Source organism: Columba livia, chromosome 9, assembly GCF_036013475.1.
Source record: "Columba livia isolate bColLiv1 breed racing homer chromosome 9, bColLiv1.pat.W.v2, whole genome shotgun sequence".
Classification (NCBI taxonomy): Eukaryota; Metazoa; Chordata; class Aves; order Columbiformes; family Columbidae; genus Columba; species Columba livia.
This window is the reverse complement of record NC_088610.1, coordinates 24846663-24866336: the sequence shown is the minus strand read 5'-3', so window position 1 is coordinate 24866336 and position 19674 is coordinate 24846663. Positions and strand designations below refer to the sequence as shown.

At 39.6% G+C, this 19674-nt stretch overlaps 1 protein-coding gene across 6 annotated transcripts in view; it reads left to right on the top strand.

The window, feature by feature from the left end:
- The window catches only part of LOC102084468 (glypican-5), a 442035-nt gene that overhangs the window by 370638 nt on the left and 51723 nt on the right, over nt 1-19674 (top strand). For 5 of the 6 annotated variants that reach the window (XM_065074305.1, XM_065074304.1, XM_065074302.1 and 2 more), the window contains one exon: nt 10738-19337. The exons of the other annotated variant lie outside the window; for it this stretch is intronic. In XM_065074305.1, coding sequence (XP_064930377.1) covers nt 10738-10940 — 203 coding nt within the window. In that variant the 3' untranslated portion in view covers nt 10941-19337. Of the gene's footprint in view, nt 1-10737; nt 19338-19674 lie in introns of those variants that run through there. 6 annotated transcript variants of the gene reach the window in all.

Genomic DNA, 19674 nt, shown 5'->3' with positions numbered 1-19674 from the left:
CTCAGTCACCTAAGAAGCGCTCTGCATATGTCTGTGCCAATTCTGTGCACAGAAACAAGCAGCAATGGTCCTTTATTATTCATTCAAGTTCATTCCTGATCTGGAGAGTCCCTCTTTGCTCTCCACTTGCAGGAACACCCTGCTGCTTTCATGCTCTCCAACTTCTTCCTCTTTAAAACTAACCCAATTTCTTATTACCACCCTCAGCACAATCTGTTGGAGGGGTGCTGCATGTGCCTAGGAAGGGCTTTGGGAACCATGCTGGCTTTGTCACTAGTCTCACCCGAGCAGTCAGGCTTGAGTGTATCAGTGTAGAGAGAAGCCAGCTGAAAGCTGCAGGCCTTTGAGTTCTAATGCAATGTTCAGCACTCTCAAAATGGTGTTTTTATCATTCTCATGATGGATTTAATAACTCATGGGGTTTTTTCCAATGAGTGGGCTATGGACAGAAGTGTTTTTCCACAGGGCTAACTGGGAGAGAAGAAAGTAGTCAGCACTTAGTTACTCCTGGCCAACGTAAAGCTTAGCAGTGTTGTTACCCTGATCAATGGGGAGGATTTATAGCCCTCAATCTGTGACGGACCACAGTGTTAGCAGACTAGCTAAATTCAGTCCTGGTGATTTTTGGTGTAGATGTCTCCCATGGAAACTGGAAGGAGCAGTTCCCACCCTCCCAGAACAGAAGTTGGGAATGGGATCATTGCTAGATCCAAACAGGAATTTCCGTCCTTAAATTTGCTCCACAGCTTGAACATCAACTAAGCATAGCCTTCTGTGTATGTTAATGGTGGTGCTTCATTTTGTAAGGCATTTTATTAGAAAAGTTTATTTTTCACTCCTGGCTTTATATCCCCTATCTGTTTGTGTTGATTTGGGTATTCGTCATCCTGCTGCATGTGATAAGGGTTCATCAGTTTCACTGCATGCTACTAATAAGATAATGCTTTTAAGCTATTTGGTATTTTCGCATGAAGCATGTTCTTCTTGCTACAGATACTCAGTAGAGTGATGTCTCTAATCATCCTCTCTGTCAATAACTGTCAGCTGAGATAGAGCTGGGGTTCTGGTTGGCCGGATAAACCTTGCAATGTGAAATAGAGGATATGCATGCAGAATAGTTTCCAAACTAGAGCAGGTGAGAAGAGTGATTTAAACTTGCCATACTAGAGCTGAAGCAAGCCAAATGCTGTGATGTTTTCCTTTACCAGTCTTGATATTAAGTTTAAAATGTTTGATCCATGATAATATCTTGCCACAGTATCGTTTGATTTCAGTTCTGACTGAAATGAAAATACTGGAAAGATTGAAAAAACAAATGTTTCCTACTGATTGATCTAAGGACCAGAACTATCCTTTGGCATTGTAATTAATCCTTCTTGCAATCTAGATTAAAAGTAATCAGATCATATGTGGATTTAAGTTAATTCAATGTTTATTCTATAACTAAACATCAATTATGATTATATTGCATTAGAATATCCTTAAAAGATTTTGAGTATAGGGCTCTACCTATGCTCAAGAAATGACAGAATACAGGAAACATCTTAAATCCTCACTGCCACTATCATTAGTATGAATGAAACTGGTACCTGGTGGCTTCAAAATCTCGCAGCAGGAATCACATCTGCTAAATTTTCTTAGAGAGCAATGGGAATAACTGGAGGAATTTGACTGGCTATTAAATAGTGAGGAATGATGAGAGCAGCATGTTTGCAAGGTGAAAAGCACCTTTCAGGTGTCTTTTAGGGATGTTTGTGATTGTTATTCTGTGTGCTATGCTGGAAGTTGATGCCTTGTTTGTGGTTATTCTATTCCAGGATTTAGTTGGGCTGCTTGAAGCGCATGTACTGAATCTCACAAAGGCAACCGTGAGCTAAAAGGGCTCTGCCCTGAGTCACAGAGCTCATTGGTGGGAGGGGAACTCTCCTGTGGTTTATTTTCTCCTGCCCACTCATTACAGATATGACATGTTTATGCTAAATTGTCATAATATTGCTTTCTAAGCAGAGGGCACTCTGTCTTCCTGCCCCTGGCTGGTGTCTCCTCGTGGAGGCATGAAGAGGCTTCATTCAGTGGCACAGATGCAGTTTCTGTTGCTCTTCTCTTTTTGCTGACCCCCAATTACTTAATGTGAGTAGTTATTTCCAGGGTATTTTGGGCCAGGTTGCTCTCAGGGTAGACACAGGTAGGTAGAGCATGTAACAACATTGCAGAGTGCATCAGTCTCAGAGACACCTGTCTCTGCATACCTGTTCTGAGCCGGTAGGGCACAAGAGACCTGGGCTCAAGACCCACTCCGAAATCAGCCAGAGGGAGGATTTGAACCTGGCTATCGGCTGTCACTGGTGCCCATTTTACCTGCTTCCCTAGCTGGCAGGTGTCTGCCTGCTGTCCTGCCGTTTGGTGTGGCCCTGCGAGCCTGTGCTGAGGGTCTGGCCAAGGAGAGGAGCCTTGTGGGCCACCCTCACCTCCATCACAGCGTCCCAAGGGCCACGGAGCTCACAGCTCCCTGGGGCTTGCCTGCACAGTCAGCTGCAGAGACATAAACCTTGTAGGGCTTTTGGAGGTGGGTTCTGAAGGATCTAGAAAATTGTTATGCCCCTAGAGCTAGACAACAGCTGAATTGGAGCTTTGAGAATCTCCGTGGTGCAAAAACGCTCAACTCTGGCAGCTAACTTGTCACAAACTGTCTGGTGGAGTGGTGTTGCTGCTGCACAGCATACTCAAGCCTGACCTGCCTCTCAAGCTATGCGATTTTCTTCTTATGGCATGGAGAAACTGTAAACGGTGCTTACAAATGACCTGTGAGTTTTTTCATCTGAGATCTAAATTGCTTTTCAGTTTTAGGCCTCAGGGCTGAAAGACATATGCCTAACTTCAAACAGGTGGGAAATAGTATTTATTTTGGTGGTACAATCTCTGTTTAAAGTTAAGCAGATGACATTCAAATCCTTGCTGTAAATTGAACTTACATTGCTGCTAGCGTATGATCATATCCAGTCTTTTCGCAAAATGGAGCTTTGTTCAGAGCTGCAGAGCTAAATTAAAAGTCTGGTTACAAATGTCAATTGCAAATACAATTAGCAGTTTATGAAAAGGCTGGTTATTTGTAACATGTAAATTTTAAAGCAAGAAAAGGTGCAGATTCCCCTTAAGGGAAAGAATGCTAACAACACATGCTCTATTCTGGAGAAATTAAGGAGTGTCTGGGGGAGAGGAGTTGGGATGGCTTTAAATGTTTTTGTACTCCCTTCCAAAATAAGTTTATAGTTTCCCCATACACAATTTAATTAAGCCTTCGATTTGACCTTTGTATTGAGCAATAAAAGTTAACTGGGAAAGATGTGGGTAGAATGAGAGCACAAACAAAGCATGCCCCATGTCAGCCAGTGTGAGAACTGTTTCTGTAACCAAAACTAATGAGATCATCAGGACAAAAGCAACAGCCAAAGCATTTTCAATTATTACTAATATTTTTCTTCCTTGAGCCAGTTTATATTTTCCTTAATTACAGCTTTGAGCTGTGGTGTGATATTTAGCAGATGCCTTTGGCACTTGGCGTGCTGATCACTTGCACGCTCCAGACTGGCAGGGGCACCTAATCTTTGAAGTCTCAAGCACACATTCATCTTTAACCATAAAGGTCAATCCTGCATTCCTCACATCCCCCCAAACTCCCATTAAGTTTAATAGGAGCTCTGAGCATGTGAGGCATTGCAGTATCAGGATCGCTCTGTCTTCTGGATATTACCAGTGAGGCATGTACAGCATTTCTAAACTTAACTAATTAACTGCACCACACAGTGATGGCAGAAGGCTGTCACAGAGCTTTTTAGTTGTTTCTTTCATTACAAGAAAGTTACAACAAAAGTTCAACAGATTTAGTAGGAACATCATGTTTTACTGATACTTCCATGCTGTGTTTCAGGATATCATGTCAGCTGTGCTGCAGTATGCATGAGCTATCTGGCAAACTCTAAACAAGCTTAAACATGCAACCGCAAACATGTGCCTAGGACTAGACTAAAAACAGATGTTTCCAGGAAATGTAAAAGATGTTTGGCATGTTTTAAGCTTATACTTGTAGCTTGTCTGAAAAAGTCCTGTCTTAATATAAACAAAATGACAAAACCTTTTCTTGCAAATGACTGACTGATTAATGGAGCTCTTGCTGAATCACACAAGGTTTGTTAGGTTAGGTTATTTCTTCACGAGGAAAAGATGGATTGTTCTAGCTTGACATTTACCATGGCAGGAGCTGAGGCAGTTATACCTGTGGGTTTATTTTGTAGCCCTCAGAACTAATAGAATTTTATTGTGGCTCCTGAAAATCATGCAGGCTTTGCTACGGTAGCTGTATATCAAAAGCCAAATAAATACAGTGACGGTTTTCCTTACAGCAGTATGGCTGAGATGATGTCCTGTTCTCTCTCTGTATGTATATATTGTGTTCAAATGTACATAGAGAAAAGATTGTTGGGAATAGGGGGAGAAGTTGCCATTTCACGTAAGTGTGGCTTCCACGCACCCAACATCTCAAATTGTCTCACAGTTGTTCCTGACTTTATTGCATTTTTTCTTTGTTGCATTTTGACTTTTTTATAACAGTAGTTCCTGAAAGTTTCAGCCAGTGTTATTTCTTGAGCAGAGCTGGTATGGTTCTTCTTAGGCTGAAGAATATACATCCTGAATGTGAAAAATGTGTAGAAAATAAAGTAGTTCTCTCACTGACCTACAGGGAGAAGTGATCTGCCAAAAATCACACAGATATTAATGCAGAATTAAAAACTGGACACAGATAATCCTAGTCCCAATTCATTACTATCCCTGCAAGGCCAACTTCTCTTCAGTCATGCACTCCTAAAAAAGAGAAATTGAAAGATCGCAGAACCAAAATAATTTAACCCTCGTAATCTTGTCCCATCAATCTTCTGGAGAGGCTGGCCTAAGCCTAATGCAACTCAATAGTTAAGTGAGATGATCTATTTGGTTGTAACTCCTGTAGTTCTAGCTGTTTCTGGTTAAAGAATAGTTCCTCCTAAGGCCAAGTTTCCATAAGAAAGTTTGTGGGGATAAGGCTTATATGAACACCATATTCTCAGCTGAAATAAAAAGGGGTAAAGCAGTACATATATGGGAGGCTGCAGAACTGTTATTTACCCCCTCCTTCTGGCTCAGAAAGGGATATGTTACACCTGCCTTATACTGACTTGTATTATATACCGGATGATAACAGACTCCAGAATTTGGAGAATTGCATCACGAGTTCATCACACTTTGGGAGTTTGCACATTCCCATTTCCACAGCATTCCTGTTTCCATTTGTCTGTTGCAGCTGTAACTGGAAATAATTAGTGCTGGTCTTAATGTCAGGATAATAGATTATTTGGAAATTGCTGGTACATTTTATGGTGACAGCATAGTTTTGCAATTTCAGAGCTCCTTCCTTTGAATATGTAAAAGTAATTTCAGCTTTTGCTACCAGAGGTGATAAAAAGCTAATAATAACACTGCAGCATCTACTGTAATTTAAGGGCCTGTTCCACCAAGTTGCACCTAGCTTTAATTTTCTTATGAAGCTGTCAGCCAAAACCAAACCTGTGATCGAAGTGACATTTATCAAGCAGCTGAGCTACAATGTGCAGAATAAATGCAGATACTGACCGGTTCGCTTTAAACCTGCATTATGAGTATCATTACAACCATGATGATGCATTGAAGTCCAAGGCATTAATTTGCTATCGTAGTTGTTGACATTCTGTCCTTCTAAAGCACAGTGTTTGCATGAAAGTCAAGGAAGAAATGGGCAGGTCTCACTTCATGTAATTGATGTGTGAAAGCAGAAATAAACTATCTCCCCTTCTTTTCTCCCCTCCAGTCTGTCCCTAAAATAGCTAGGTTGAAAGTTCTGGCTAGCAGCTCATGTGTAAAACTGATGGAAATGTGTTCAAAATCTCCCCTCTGTTGTGGGCATGCTGAACTGATGAACATCAGTTCTCTGCTCTCAGTGCTCCACTCCATTAGAAACTGGGCTGCTATAATTAACATTTAGAGGACCAGCCTGGCAAATCTCTCTGTTTTGTTTGTATTCAGAATTCCCTCACAGGGGTTGTACACTTGTCTGTAGCCTTAGATGTCTGCAGGCACCATGGCTGTTGGTTAATCACAAATATGCTGCCGGAGGAACTGAGGTCCTGAGGCACAAAGACGCTGCCCGACCACCTTAGTGTTTGGACCGCTGTACAAAGCAGAGTCTGCTCAGCTGTGGGAGGCAAAGGGCAACAAGGGCTGGATCTGAAAGGTGCTGGGACAGCTCAAACACTCCAAAACTAATGCAGCTTCCCCCCAACATGAGACTAACCCATTCAACTGCCCCTTCCTTCCTGCCTTTTACTTCCACTCCAGAAATATCTTCTCCTCTGTCAGCAGCCTGTCTGGGGAGTCTTTGCTTTTACCCTTCAGTTCAGTGGAGACAGTGTTGAGTGTGATTCAGGCAGGAGAGTTCAGTGGCACTGATAAAGCTTTTCAGGGAAAGACTCCCTGTCACATTGATCATTTGCAATCACAGAGAAACGAGTCAGCTCAAGAGAAGGACAAAAATGTAAAGGGGATTCTGTTGAGCACATGAGCTTGTTCATTCATTAGCAGGACAACAGGAAACCTCGCAGACTTTTAAGCAGACCTTGCTAATGCTGTTCATTAGAGACCAATAGCCTGCAAGTACACCAGTAAGTATTTACATCTTTGATAATCCCTACCAGTAGCAAACTGCAAATCTTTCAGGCTAGGGAGGGGAAACTAACAGCTGGGGTGCCAATATGGCTTCAACTTGTATCAGATAACCTGGTAATAACCTAAAAAAATAGTAATCACATTAGTTTTCCCCTGTATCATTACTGGCTATGTCTGGACATGACCCTCAATGTGCATCTGTAGCCCAGAAAGCGAACTCTATCCTGGGCTGCATCAAAAGCAGTGACCAGCAGGTCGAGGCAGGTGATTGTCCCCCTCTAGTCCACTCTGGTGAAACCCCATCTGCAGTGCTGCGTCCAGCTGTGGGGCCTCAGATGTAAGAGAGACATGGACCTGTTGGAGAGAGTCCAGAGGAGGCCACGGTGATCACAGGCTGGAGCACGTCTCTTGTGAGGAAAGCCTGAGAGAGTTGGTGTTGTTCAGCCTGGAGAAGAGAAGGCTCCGGGGAGACTCTGTTGTGGCCTTTCAGTACTTAAAAGGGGCCTACAAGAAAGATGGGGACAGACTCATTGCAGGGTGTTGGACTAGATGATCTTTGAGGGTCCCTTCCAACCCAAACCATTCTAGGATTCAATGTGTGAATGCTCAGCCTGCACTACAGGGGAGGTTTCCTGTTCCTAAATTCAATGATAGTAAGGGTTTTGACTCTCCCTTTTATCCTAGCTGGTCTCTCTGAGGAATAGTATTGATCTGTGTAAGTATTTATGAGAAGTTCAGTGCTATCTGAGCGACACACGCATTACTGCGTGGCAATCTGCGGTTAGATCTTTGAGGTGAAGATAATCCTAAATGCTCTAACACTGAGGTCAAGTAATTTTCATTATATGCTTTGTTTATGTTGTCAAGATGTGAACTTAACAGCAGCAAACAGGGATGAAGGTTCAGCTAAAGAAGTGCACTCAGTCCCCTGGACTAATGGAGCTGTTTTCTGTACTCACAGCAATCACAGGGCCTAGAGGGACTCAGAGCCATCTTCCCTGACCCCAACAGACCTCGTCCTCGGCAGGAGTCCCACAAGGCTGTTCACAAAGGCTGCTCTGGCAGTTGGCTGCTTTCACTAAGTACCCCTGTTGGCATGGCTTGGATGTTCACACTGGGAGCCTGGATAAGGGAACAGCACAGCAGCTGCTACAGTGGCTGTATCACCATCATGATACAGTGAGAAATAAACAGTGTAGAGCAATATTCATATGTCGGTGGCCAAAGGGCCATCACACGTTAGCCTGAGGTTAGCTGAAGCCTTCAAAGATTCTAACTGCTCCATTTCTGGAAAGGAGAAAGGACCGATGATGGAAAGAAAGTCTCTAGTGATGGAGAAAGCTTTTAATTTGGAACCATAGCCTTTAAAATGCAGAATGTAAATACTAGAATAAACTGAAGCTGTGGAGTTTCTTTGGTTTTATGAAGTCATACTCTAAGGGCTTTATTCATGGGTATTGAACACCTGGGGTTTACTTTGTTGAGTCTGGAATTTCAGCTCTGTGATAGTCTTCACGCTCCACTTTTTTTTTTTTTTTTAGCATGCTCACTATCGTTTTGCTTTTGAATGTCAGTAGTAGATGGAACATAACCATCTTTGACTCTGAGAAAAAGATTTAAGAGGAAAAACTCATTTACCGTGGAGTCTCTCAGCCAGAACCTCCAAGTGAGTAAGCAACAGGAACTGAGGAAACTGGAATAAAACATGAAATCTTTACACTGCTGAAACTTCTGCCTTAAAAACTAAATATAGGATTGAAAAAGATCTTGAACTGAATTAGGACTGAAGCTATTTCTATTTAAGAAAAGAGAAAACAGAGCATTTTAAATGAAATGCCAGTTTGGGACAATTAAATCCTGAATTAGAACTGGCCATGAATAGCATCAGAAGATACCCTGCTCTGAAGACATAGACTGAATTCAGAATTTAGTCCTTCCCATGGAAAGGATAAAGGCAGAATTTTCTAATGTATTATTTAATGCTTGTTATGTAGTGCATTAAGCAGTCACTGAGAGGAAAGCTTTTAAAAACCAACAGCCTCTCTGATAGCATTAAATCTTACCTTAGATTTTTGGTTAAGTCAATATTAAGAAAATAAACGAATTAAAACATTTCAGTCTGGTGGATTTATAGAGGCCAATGAAGTTACAATGCTGGACATGGCCAACTGAAAGAGGGGAATAGATTTACCTGAGTGAGGTCTTAATTTAATCAGCTGGCCCCAGAGAGCTGAAGTCAGCAGGCTGGGATGATATAAGAGGCAGCAGAGAAATAGTGCCCTTACCGCAGTCGAAAAGGAGAATGACAGTGATGGAAAGGAGTCTAGGCAGTGTCAGAACACACCTATTTCCATGATTTATTCTTAATTTACTTTAATGACAGTCTGAAGGTTGTCCATTTTTCTTTGTGTCCTCAGAATACTGATATTTTCTAAACATTTAAAGCATGCTTTTTCTCCCCCTTTCTGTGAGCTCCGTTGCCCAGTTGGAACTGAAGAAGTGCTATGGCCACATTTTGCCAGAATGCTATTCCACCACTGCACACCTTGCCAGCCAGTGCCCCTTCTTGGCAGTCACCCCTGAGCCAGGCCTAGGAGTCACGGCTTCTTCTGGGATTAATGTTGGTATTATGATAAAATGGAGGAACTCGTTGCATTTCTTTTATAGTTTATACTGGCAAAAGAACAATGTGTGCTTTCCCAATACAATAGCTCATTTTTATTATCAAGTGAGTTTATTGATGGTTGTTCAGAACTACTGGCATGCAGACAATGATCTCAGATTGCATTTACATTTCTGGAATACTTTCCATCTTTCCAGTTTCTGCCAGGAACTTGCTTCTGTGATTCAGAGTTTTTATTTTAAGATTGGACTGTTGTTTAATCTATGTTACAGCCTTTTGCTTTCTTGTGTATGTGCATTGCATTCATTAGTATCACAAATCCTTTAAGCTTGGACTTGAAAAATTATTGTTAATTTATAAATTCTTCCAGTTAAGTGTTTTGGGTTTTTTTGCCAGGCACTTGGGAATGCTTTTACAGATTGACTGTAAAATCATCATCCCATCATCAGATGAACTAGTGATTTTTTAAAAAATGTATTTTCTTCCCCCCCAATGCCAATGAGAGGGTTCAAGGACAGTATGATCTCAGTAATCATTGCAAATAGCTTGGGAATGTCAAGGTAACTAGAGACCCTTATCAGTCATTTTCTCATTTAAAAAAAAAAAAAAATACCTAAGTTTTGCAATAAAGGACTACTCATACTTTTTTTGTGAATCTAGTCCTTTATATTAAAAATGTCCCAAATTACCCCAAAATGCATCTGGAGGGGGAAAAAATGCTAGTGATATTGTATTGCTCAAAACCAAAAAAAATCCTTGTACTTGCTAGGAAAAACAATTAAACAAAACTTAGAGCGTTTTCTCTTTGTAGCCAGGTTTTTTGCCCCTGTTGATGAACAAGGCCTATGAGACACCTATATATTTCCTCATGTCATCTTTCTTGCCAGGTTGTCTTACCATATTAAGGATCGTATGTTGCTTTAATGTTAAGGGTAGTGGCAAAGCAAAAAGAAGCTGGGAAGTGGACTCTTTACATTAAATTGATATGTTCTCCAGTCTCCTCCTGCAGCAACTCAGCAACTTAGCACGTGTTTCACTAGGGCATGTTACAAAACCATTCAATCGTAACATCATGTTTTAAAGCATGAGCCAGTTCCATCCCAGGTGAAACCGAAGATACTTTTTGTGAGAGAAAACTGGGTTCTGAGACCAGCCACTGCAATGCAGAATACCTGTTGTTCTGCTCAGGCTGTGTCTACAGGGACACAAGCAGAGCAGGCCATACTAGGTCCAACTAGAACATTAACACAAGTGCCTCATCACTCTTCATATGCAATTCAGTTATTCAGACTAGTGCACAACATGTTCCCACAACAGACAGAATTTAAAGCCAGTATTTACAAGACGTGTGATTAATCTTACATTTACTTTCATGTTTTCAGATATACTCAAGGACAAGAAAACCCATCCAGAAAACAGAAACGAACCAAACCCAACTGTGAAAAAGATTGACACCACAACCACCACAAGCACTGTCAAGTCATCCTCTAAACACAGTGTAACTGGAAATGGGAGCAGTCCAGCCCCGAGTTCCTCACTTGTTAGTTTGGCAGCACTGGCGGTTCTGTGCCGTTGCCTGCTGTAGCTGCACTGTCTTGCAGCCACAACACAAGCGGTTCTGTCATTTATACCTACAGCCTTACCTGACAGAAAACAAATTTAAATGGCTCTCTAGTTTATGTGATGTGCTAGAATAAATGTTAAATGATGTGCTGGAACTGGCAGATACCAAGTGTGATCACTTACAGTGTCTGCAGATAGCCTTTGAGAAAGCCCACCCAAGATACAGAGGGAATGATGACAAGGGTCTGAGTAGCTTAACTTATGGGGTAGAAACAATTGAAAACACATAAATTTTACATGTGTGTGTTATTGTTTTTCTAAATTTCATTCACTGGAATTTGACTGGCTGGTTTTGATTTTTCTGATAAGTTATATGAATGGTCAAGTCTTCAAATTCAAGCCAATACATACTTTATTTTTCTAGTGAGCAGCTTACAAGCTATGTCTACAGTTGTAAAACATGTTAAAGTGAAGTACTCTCCACCAGCTTGATACAATTCCTAAGTGGTTAGGAAGATCAAAGCAAGTTTGAAACTTCTGTTCACTCTTACTGTTTAGATCTTTAGGAAGCAACATAAAAGCATATGGTGTGTCTAATATATCAGTATAGTTGCCTTAACTATGGAAAAAATTAGAAACGCTTTGTTTACTGAGGGATATCGATAGTGAGTTTCCCTGCCCCAAAAAATGCCGTTACCAGATGCTTAAGCATATGCTCAAGGTTTACTGGATGAATGTCCAGCAATGGGAAACATAAATAAATATAATATTTTATCCAGTTGAATGCAGCTCTGCATAGACAAAAAGAAAAACAGTTCAAACTTACTTTGCCTAGGTGATGGTAAAGACAAACCGACTTAAATTTTCCATAAAGGTCCCAGAGATATAAATTACTGGGAACTCTTATTAGACACTAACTAGATTTTGTGCATTGTGGATCTCTGAAATCAACTGTTTCATAAACTGTGTATTATTTAATTGCATTTAATGTTTAAAATTTTGTATTACAGTAGGTGTAAATGTAAAGCAATCTGAAATCTAGAGCATTCTCTGTTATGTGTCATCTTGATTGCTACCCCAGATTATGTCAAAAAGTGCATTGTATTACAAGGCTATTTCTTTTTTCATTTGTTAACTTTTTGGATGAAAAAATATTATAATAACTTCTAATGGGTTAAGAGTTAATGTGCATTTTCCAACAACTGTTTCTGTGCCATTGAATATATATATACAAACACAACTGTATGAATACAGTGATTAATATGATAAATATATGAAACATTAGAATTGTTATATTTACTACATTTCATAACTACTACAACAGTTTAATGGCCATTTTCATGTTGTAGACTATTATTATGTACAGTTTTATAAGATTTAATGTAAAACACTTGCCTTTGTTTTTTTTATAAAACATCTCTTTGATACTTAAGAGTTATACAGCTACTGACATAACTCAAAAGAAGAACCTTGTGTCTTGCTAACCAACTTCAGGCATTTTATCAGCAAATTTGATTTTATAAATTACAGCCTGAATCAAAGAAGCTGCCGTGTTCCAGTATTACTACTGGATGTCGTTATACAGCAAGTGGCAATAATACAGATACAGTAAGTGAACAAAGACTCACTGGTATGTCTTCAGATAGTATTAGTCAACATGTCTGATTATGTTTGCAGAGGTGGATCTTGAGTTTTGTTTTTAATTTGGTCTCTTAGATCATATTTACAGACATAAAGGTATAATCAGAACCATCGACACACCCAGCTGCAAAGGAGGTATCTCTAAAGTAGCAGGAGCTAAGTTTTCTAAAAGAGCATTCAGTTTTAATGTTGAAACAAGGAGATAAGATAGAAAAGATACTAACAAAATATTTTATATTTGAATTCTGAATGTTCAAAATGGTAAGGATATTAATATCCCTAAGTAGTGCTTTCCAATCATATCAGTGAAAATTGGTTTTCCCAAAGGTACAACAATGGCTGTCCTGTTTTTTCCAGGGTTTGTGAACTGCACCTGTCTATTGAAGTGTAATTTAAAAAGACGCTTCTTGTGTTAATTTTCACTGCCCTTTGGAAGAGTGCACTTTTACCTGAGCAGAGTGTAAGTCGTGTAATTTGTACAGTGAAAGGACACTGTCATTCACTGCAGTTTTAAAGGGATCAGCTGCCATGGCTGCTGCTGGACAGGTTGGTCTCTGTGCACACAGAAATGTCCGTCAGGTGCAGCTTACCACCAGCTCTTCAGGTAATACCAACCACCATGGCTTCACTGAAGCAATTAGTATCTGTTGCTGGCCTGATACCCCTGTTGTCATGAACGTGACCCCTAATTTAGTATTCTCACACTTCAGATGCTCAGTCACCATTCAGGCATCTGCGTTTGCACACTTAAGTCTCCTTCAAGATTCCTGTGGATAGAGCTGGGGTCTCAGGGCTGGCCTTTGATGCTGCCAGAGATATCAGCTGTGCAGCGTGGAGTTTTCAGTTCATCTCACGGGCAGAGATGGAACTAGAATACTCTAACTTATTTGTCTTTTTGAGGTCTTTTCTGTAAAAGGTCTTGTGTTTGTAGCTTGGAGCGGTGATCCAGCTAGCCGAGTATCCAGCTGCGCAGAGGAAGCTGCAGAAGCCCTGCAGTGGCACGGATGGAATAATTCCCCCAGGGGATTTTTTTTCTTGTTGGTAAATGTCATAATCTTTCTAAACAAAAACTTCCGAAAAATCAAGTGTTTGAATTTTGGGTTTGGTCGCCAAATATTTGTATGATGTAGCATTCATCTCTCAAGCTAAACGAGACAACCCTTTTAAAATTTCTGTAACAAAACTAAACAAGTTCAAATTGTTGGTAAGGTAGATTCAACTCATTTAATTGGATTCAACCAGTATTTGAATATATGCAAATTGTTATGGAACAAGGGAAGATAGGGCAGAGGACTCCACCCCTATTAATACATTTCATACTAATATGCTTTTCCACTGTAAGAGTACTACTGGTCAAACCAGCATGAAATATGTTCATAATGTGCATCAGAAATGGTGCAGCTTTAAAGGGCAATGCAGTGTATTTTTACTGATTGTTTATCATTTTTTTTTCCTCAGGATCAGTTGCATTTATGTATTAAAATAAATATTTTTCCATCAAACAAAAATTTATACCAGCAAAGGCAAAAACAACTGGCTGATGAAGGAAGATGAAGGAAGTATTTCTTTTCAGATGAATAAGATACCTATTTTACAAAATCCTACTTTGTTATCCGGGACACTGTAATTACGATGTAATTACAAAGGTCTAAATTCAAGCTATTTTTGAACTTGTCTATGTAATCTCAGTGTAAAATAAGGCACCAGTCTAACAGCATTGCTGTAGTTTTGCCTGACAGTTATGAATTGTATTTAGCCACTGCTTTTGGAATGTTTATTGTTTTGCTATGACTTTCTTTTAATATTTTGCTGTGCCAGCATTTGCGAATGCCAGCATTGGAAAGTAACTGCTGTCATACATTTGTGGGTAAAATCCATCTATCGTTTTCTCTTAATAGTGACACAGGCTTTTTACCAAATAAGACAGAATTGCCATGGGTGCAGAGTCAGTTTGTGCAGTTCACTCCTATTTGGGCTCCACGATACAGCAGGTTCCTATAAGGGGTTCAAGAGGTTTATGTGTCGCTTGTCCCCTGCCTGGCTGTGAAAGCGTCCGGGAGAAGAGTGGAGGTGGGTGAGAGAAAAGCATGGGTGGCTGCAATGTGCCAGTCATGGCAACCGCCAGCTGTCTTTGCTGAGGCCCTGAGCTCAGTGTTCTCAGCTCATCTCCAAACAGCTTTTAGATCTCCCCAAATCAACACATGGAGAGTGGCCAGACAAAGAGCAGCAGAGAATCTAGAGGCTGCATTCTCGGGCAGCTTCACAGATACCTGCTATGAATTGCACTTTCTTCACAATTCAGATGCTCTACAGAATCTGGCCTCTCATTTTCAACCTTGCACTTTTTTGCTGGTTTGCATATTGCCAGTGCTATGCCCTGTCTTCTAGTGCGCCACGTACTTTGCATAAGGAATTGTGATTCTGATCTCTCAGTAATGAACCTTTTGAGGTACAAATATCTGCCAGAGCTTGATAAGGGCAACACAAATAATAATGTCCAGCTGCACTGACTTCAGAGGCTCTGCTTATGGTTATCTGCCTATGAGATTCACATCTCTTTGATCTCTTAAATCAGATCTGCATTTAATGCATCCCTATTTCCTTTTGTTACCAAGACTGCAACATATCTCATAATTTGAAATTTGACTTTCTAATTCCTGTGTGGGTCTTCTCAATATTGTTCTAATGGATGTTATGCACAGACTTCATTTTAATGTTAGATGAGCCTTTTTGCCCTGATTTACTGAGCCATTCTTATTCAATATTGCACATGATTAGGTTTAAGCAAGACCTGTTCAAGTAAAAGGAGCTGAAACGCACATGAAAGTGAGATACTGAGTAGGACAAAAATCCAGAAAGTCCCTTTGTTCTTGAATTGGACTCTTCATATTAAACAGATCTTAAGGCTTACCCGAAATGACAGCCAAAATTTTATACCTAGCATGGTGTCAAGGGGATTTCAGCCTTGTATTGAAAATGGATAAAGAGTCTGCCCATTTGGGAATTAATTAATATACGTGCTTCTCTTCTGTCTCTGCACATGGGTAAATTTAGGTCTGTAGAAATCAAAGTCCTTCCCTAGAATGTGTCCCGCACATTGAGCATCTCAGCATTGTAAGTGCTTACTGTTACAACTAGCCAAAAGCACAAGACATTTATTTTCATTTATAGAAAGCCAGTACTCACAGTGCTTCTTGTAATGACATATGGCATGTGTGTTAATGAAAGTGAAACATCTCACAGTCAGTGTCATTACAGCTGTGACATGTGTTAGTCAAAAAGAACATGATAATGTCTTCTTCCTACTGCCTCAGAAGTCAAGAATTACTCCCAATATTGAATTCTCTTCTGTTTACACTGTCGCTCTCTAACTACATTTGAATTGTATTAAATATTAAGCCACACAAACAAACAAACAAAACAACAATAACAAAAGAAATACTGGCCAAGGAATTGTAATAAATAGATAATAAACTCAGAAAAGTATCCTGCATTTAAAGTAGAGCACACTCCTAGCTAAGAAAACCCTCCTGGACTAGAACAACTTTTAAGTTGCTCTCCCCTCCTCCAGGTTCATCACCATCCCCTTCCACTTCCATACAGCACAAGACGAAGCCTGCGTGCAGGATACTGGTGCACTGAATTAATGAAAGTGAATTAAAACTAGTGCTTTGTACTCAAATTTCCAAGTGTCTTGCTTAAAGTGGGCCTCCTCCTGCTGATTATGAGGAATGCATTCAAACTGCATGTGCAATTGCTTAAGTTGTCATTCAGTAAACGGCCACAGTTGCTGCCGCTTTCAGAAAAGGCTGCTGGACACAGACCTTAAAGCAATATTTTTGTGTTGCTCCCATGTAATTGAGATCAGACTTAGGCCTTAACATAGACTGGTTTAGACGTTCTGGTTATTATCAACACTACAATGATTTCCCCCCATGAAAATAATGTAAAACCCTTTCAAGAGAAGGGTGCATAAAAGAGAGGCCACTGATGCTTCATGAGGTGCGTAAAGTACTTCATTAGATAGCCAGTAACAACCACGGGTTGGTTTTATCATTTCTGTGCAGAAAGCATTAATACTACCTTGCAAATTTATGCAGTTTGTATTTAATCATTTCAATTAATCTTTAGTAAATTACCCGCTACTTTGTAATTATAATATTTGCAGCTAATTTAGTACCATCCTAAAAATCATTTGTTGCATAATATAAGCAATTAACATTTATTCTTTTTTCTTTTCTGTTGCAAGGGGAATACATAAATTATCCTCAGTGGCCTTTCTGTACACCTAATTAGCACCTGTTTGAATTATTCTACAGGCTATGGACATTTCATTTGAAAAATAAATGCACTGCTAGTTTGGTGAACTCCTTGCAAATACACAGTTGTAAAAATTACTTTTCAGGGGAATACAAAATAATGTTTTCAGGCTTTTAGGCTGTTAGACCTAGAATAGGTACTGACATTTTTAATTCAGTTAAAATGGAAATAGATAACTCTTTCCCATAATTAAGTATAGTACCCAGATTTGTAGCCTGTTTTTTTTCAGTAATGGAAAAGGAAAGCAATAAGACATCAAGAATATAGATCCTAGTGCAACCTTCACATTTCTGTATATGCATATAGAGGTAAGAAGTTTTACTAATCAGAGACTATCAAAAGCATTGCTATGGTGGAGCGTCAAGGATACTATGTTAAAATTGTAGAAATTAAACGGGGTTGCTTCAGTCTCATAAGTAAGCTTCTAGATAAATAGTAATTTTCTATTTACATGCATAGTATATTGAGGAAGATCATTTGATCTTTTTAGAAAGCAGATCTGGAAAAAACTTTCTAACAAGAATGCCGATATCAAATATTTACAACCTCCACACATACGAAACTGGGAAATCAAAAAAGGGTTTGAGACTCTTCTGTGGCTATGAAATCTTGCAACAGACCCTCAGCCCCTACAAATCAGTACAGTTCCTTTGATTTCAGTTTAACTATGTAAATTTACCCCAGCATAGTATCTAGCCCAAGAATGTGAATTCCTCCTCATCTTTCTGCAGGTGCAGAAAATCAAGAGTAACTGCAATGATTACAAAATTTGCATAACAGTTTTACATTGCCTGGGCCACTGATCAGATAGTATCTTCATGCCTGATAAGAAAATCTGTTAACACATGGGATACCTTAAGTCTTTTCCAGGGGCACAGCGGGGGCCTTTTCCAGAAGCAGCTGGTGTGATTTGGGGCTACAAGGAGATGTTCATACTGTGAGTATCTCCTAGGGTGGAAAATCTTTCTCAGAGAAGGTTTGTTGATACAGATCAGGCCTTGAGGCAGATGAAGTTTGATTTTTGTTTCATGTTAAAACATAGGATCTGGGTTTTAAACTGGCCTCAGAAACTAATTGAGACTCTGTGGAGAGAACTGATTGTGGCTTTGATGTTTTCAGAGAAGCCTGAACAGCACAGAAGGCAAGCAGCCATATTCTGCTGCAGATGAAGCTTGTGTATCTTTGCATTCAGTTTCAGATAAAATTATCTGTGAGTTTCCAGATTAGCGCTGACGAATTTGTGAGTTAATGTAGCCTGTTGTTCTTCGACGGAGACGAAATGAAATTTCCTTCTAAGCAGAAACAAAAAGAAAGCTCTTTATTTTTGTATTATGCTGAACATCCAACTTGGAATGAAACCAAAACAGGGTGTTGGGCCTCACAAAGACACAGATTGCTCTGAGTGGGCATGCTCTTGGGGCACATAGTGATACTGGTGTCAGAGATCACTTGTCGTGAAAGAGAATGTCCACCCTTCGGCTCCTTTTTGAGAAAAGCTACGGTTTATGGCTCAGAGATGGCAAATCATTTACAGGCAAAAGTTGTAGACAAGTCCACAAAGCAGTGAAGAAAGCAATAAGACATTTGGTGGTGTTCTCACTGAAACATGAGAAAATGAATTTAACTGAAATATTTGAGCTTTTGCGCTAGAGATGAACAAGAGGGTTGAAACCGACTCCCAAAACGCTGCAGCTGCATATGGAGCAGGCTAACATAGCAGCAATACTGTATTAGTTGTTTATTGTATCCCACTTATGATATGGGGCAGTATTAGGATAAAAATGGAAGCCAATACACTAAACCTTGCATAATAGAACCACTTACTGTATTTCGATATCGGAACTAATTCAGTGTGAATGTTTACAGTACATTGGGGTAGAAATTCTAGTAAAATATGTGCTTTCCTTTTTAGCTTTTTAAATAATTAGTTTATGGCCTCCTAGTCTTCATTTTATTTTACAGGAATTATTAGGCTGCTTATATTTGTATTTTACATTAGTTGCATCAAGGGTATTGTAAGTTCCACAATAGATTGGTTTTGGCCTAAGCTGTATTCAAGCTCTAATACTTATTTCTGTTTCCCAAGCACGTGTTTTATTTGCAGTGTATCTGCTTTTATTTTTATGGAATAAATCTGTCCATTTTCTTCAGTTTGTTTTCAGCATTGAATATGATAAGGACAATTTTAAAAAACGGTCTGAAAACAATGTCTTAAAAGAAGAACAAGGCTACTTTGAAAAGTTATAGTAAACAGTGTGTTTTGTAAAGGACAATGAACAATGAATGGGAATAAAAATACTCCAGAACAGGAAATTGTTGTCATCTATTAGAACTTTTGTATTTTTTCTGAATGTTTTTCATAATTTTTGTTGTAAGTTACAAAGCTGATAAAATCTTAAATAAAAATGTTTTAATCTGTTCAGATGATGCTTTGAATAAAGGATGCAGACCTTGAGAACTGCTGGGGAACTCTTAATATTTTCGTCATAGTCTGGCAAAGAAAGGTCCATTTTTTTCAGCACATAACTACTTTCTTGCTCTTTTTTTCTTGCAACAAATACGGTGAGATGTGAAGGTGCCTACCTGCTCTTCTGGGAGCTCTAAATATTATTGAAGAGACACAATCCTTGCAGCAGTCTCCTGGGTAAATACTTCCACACAACAGATAGGACTTTTTTCATCAAATGTCCATTCCTACATAAACAATCATATCTGAGTTCTCAATTGACCCAGGTCTTCAATAACTATGTGCCATATTAAAAGCTTCACCCGTGGTTTTGATTATGATTGCATTA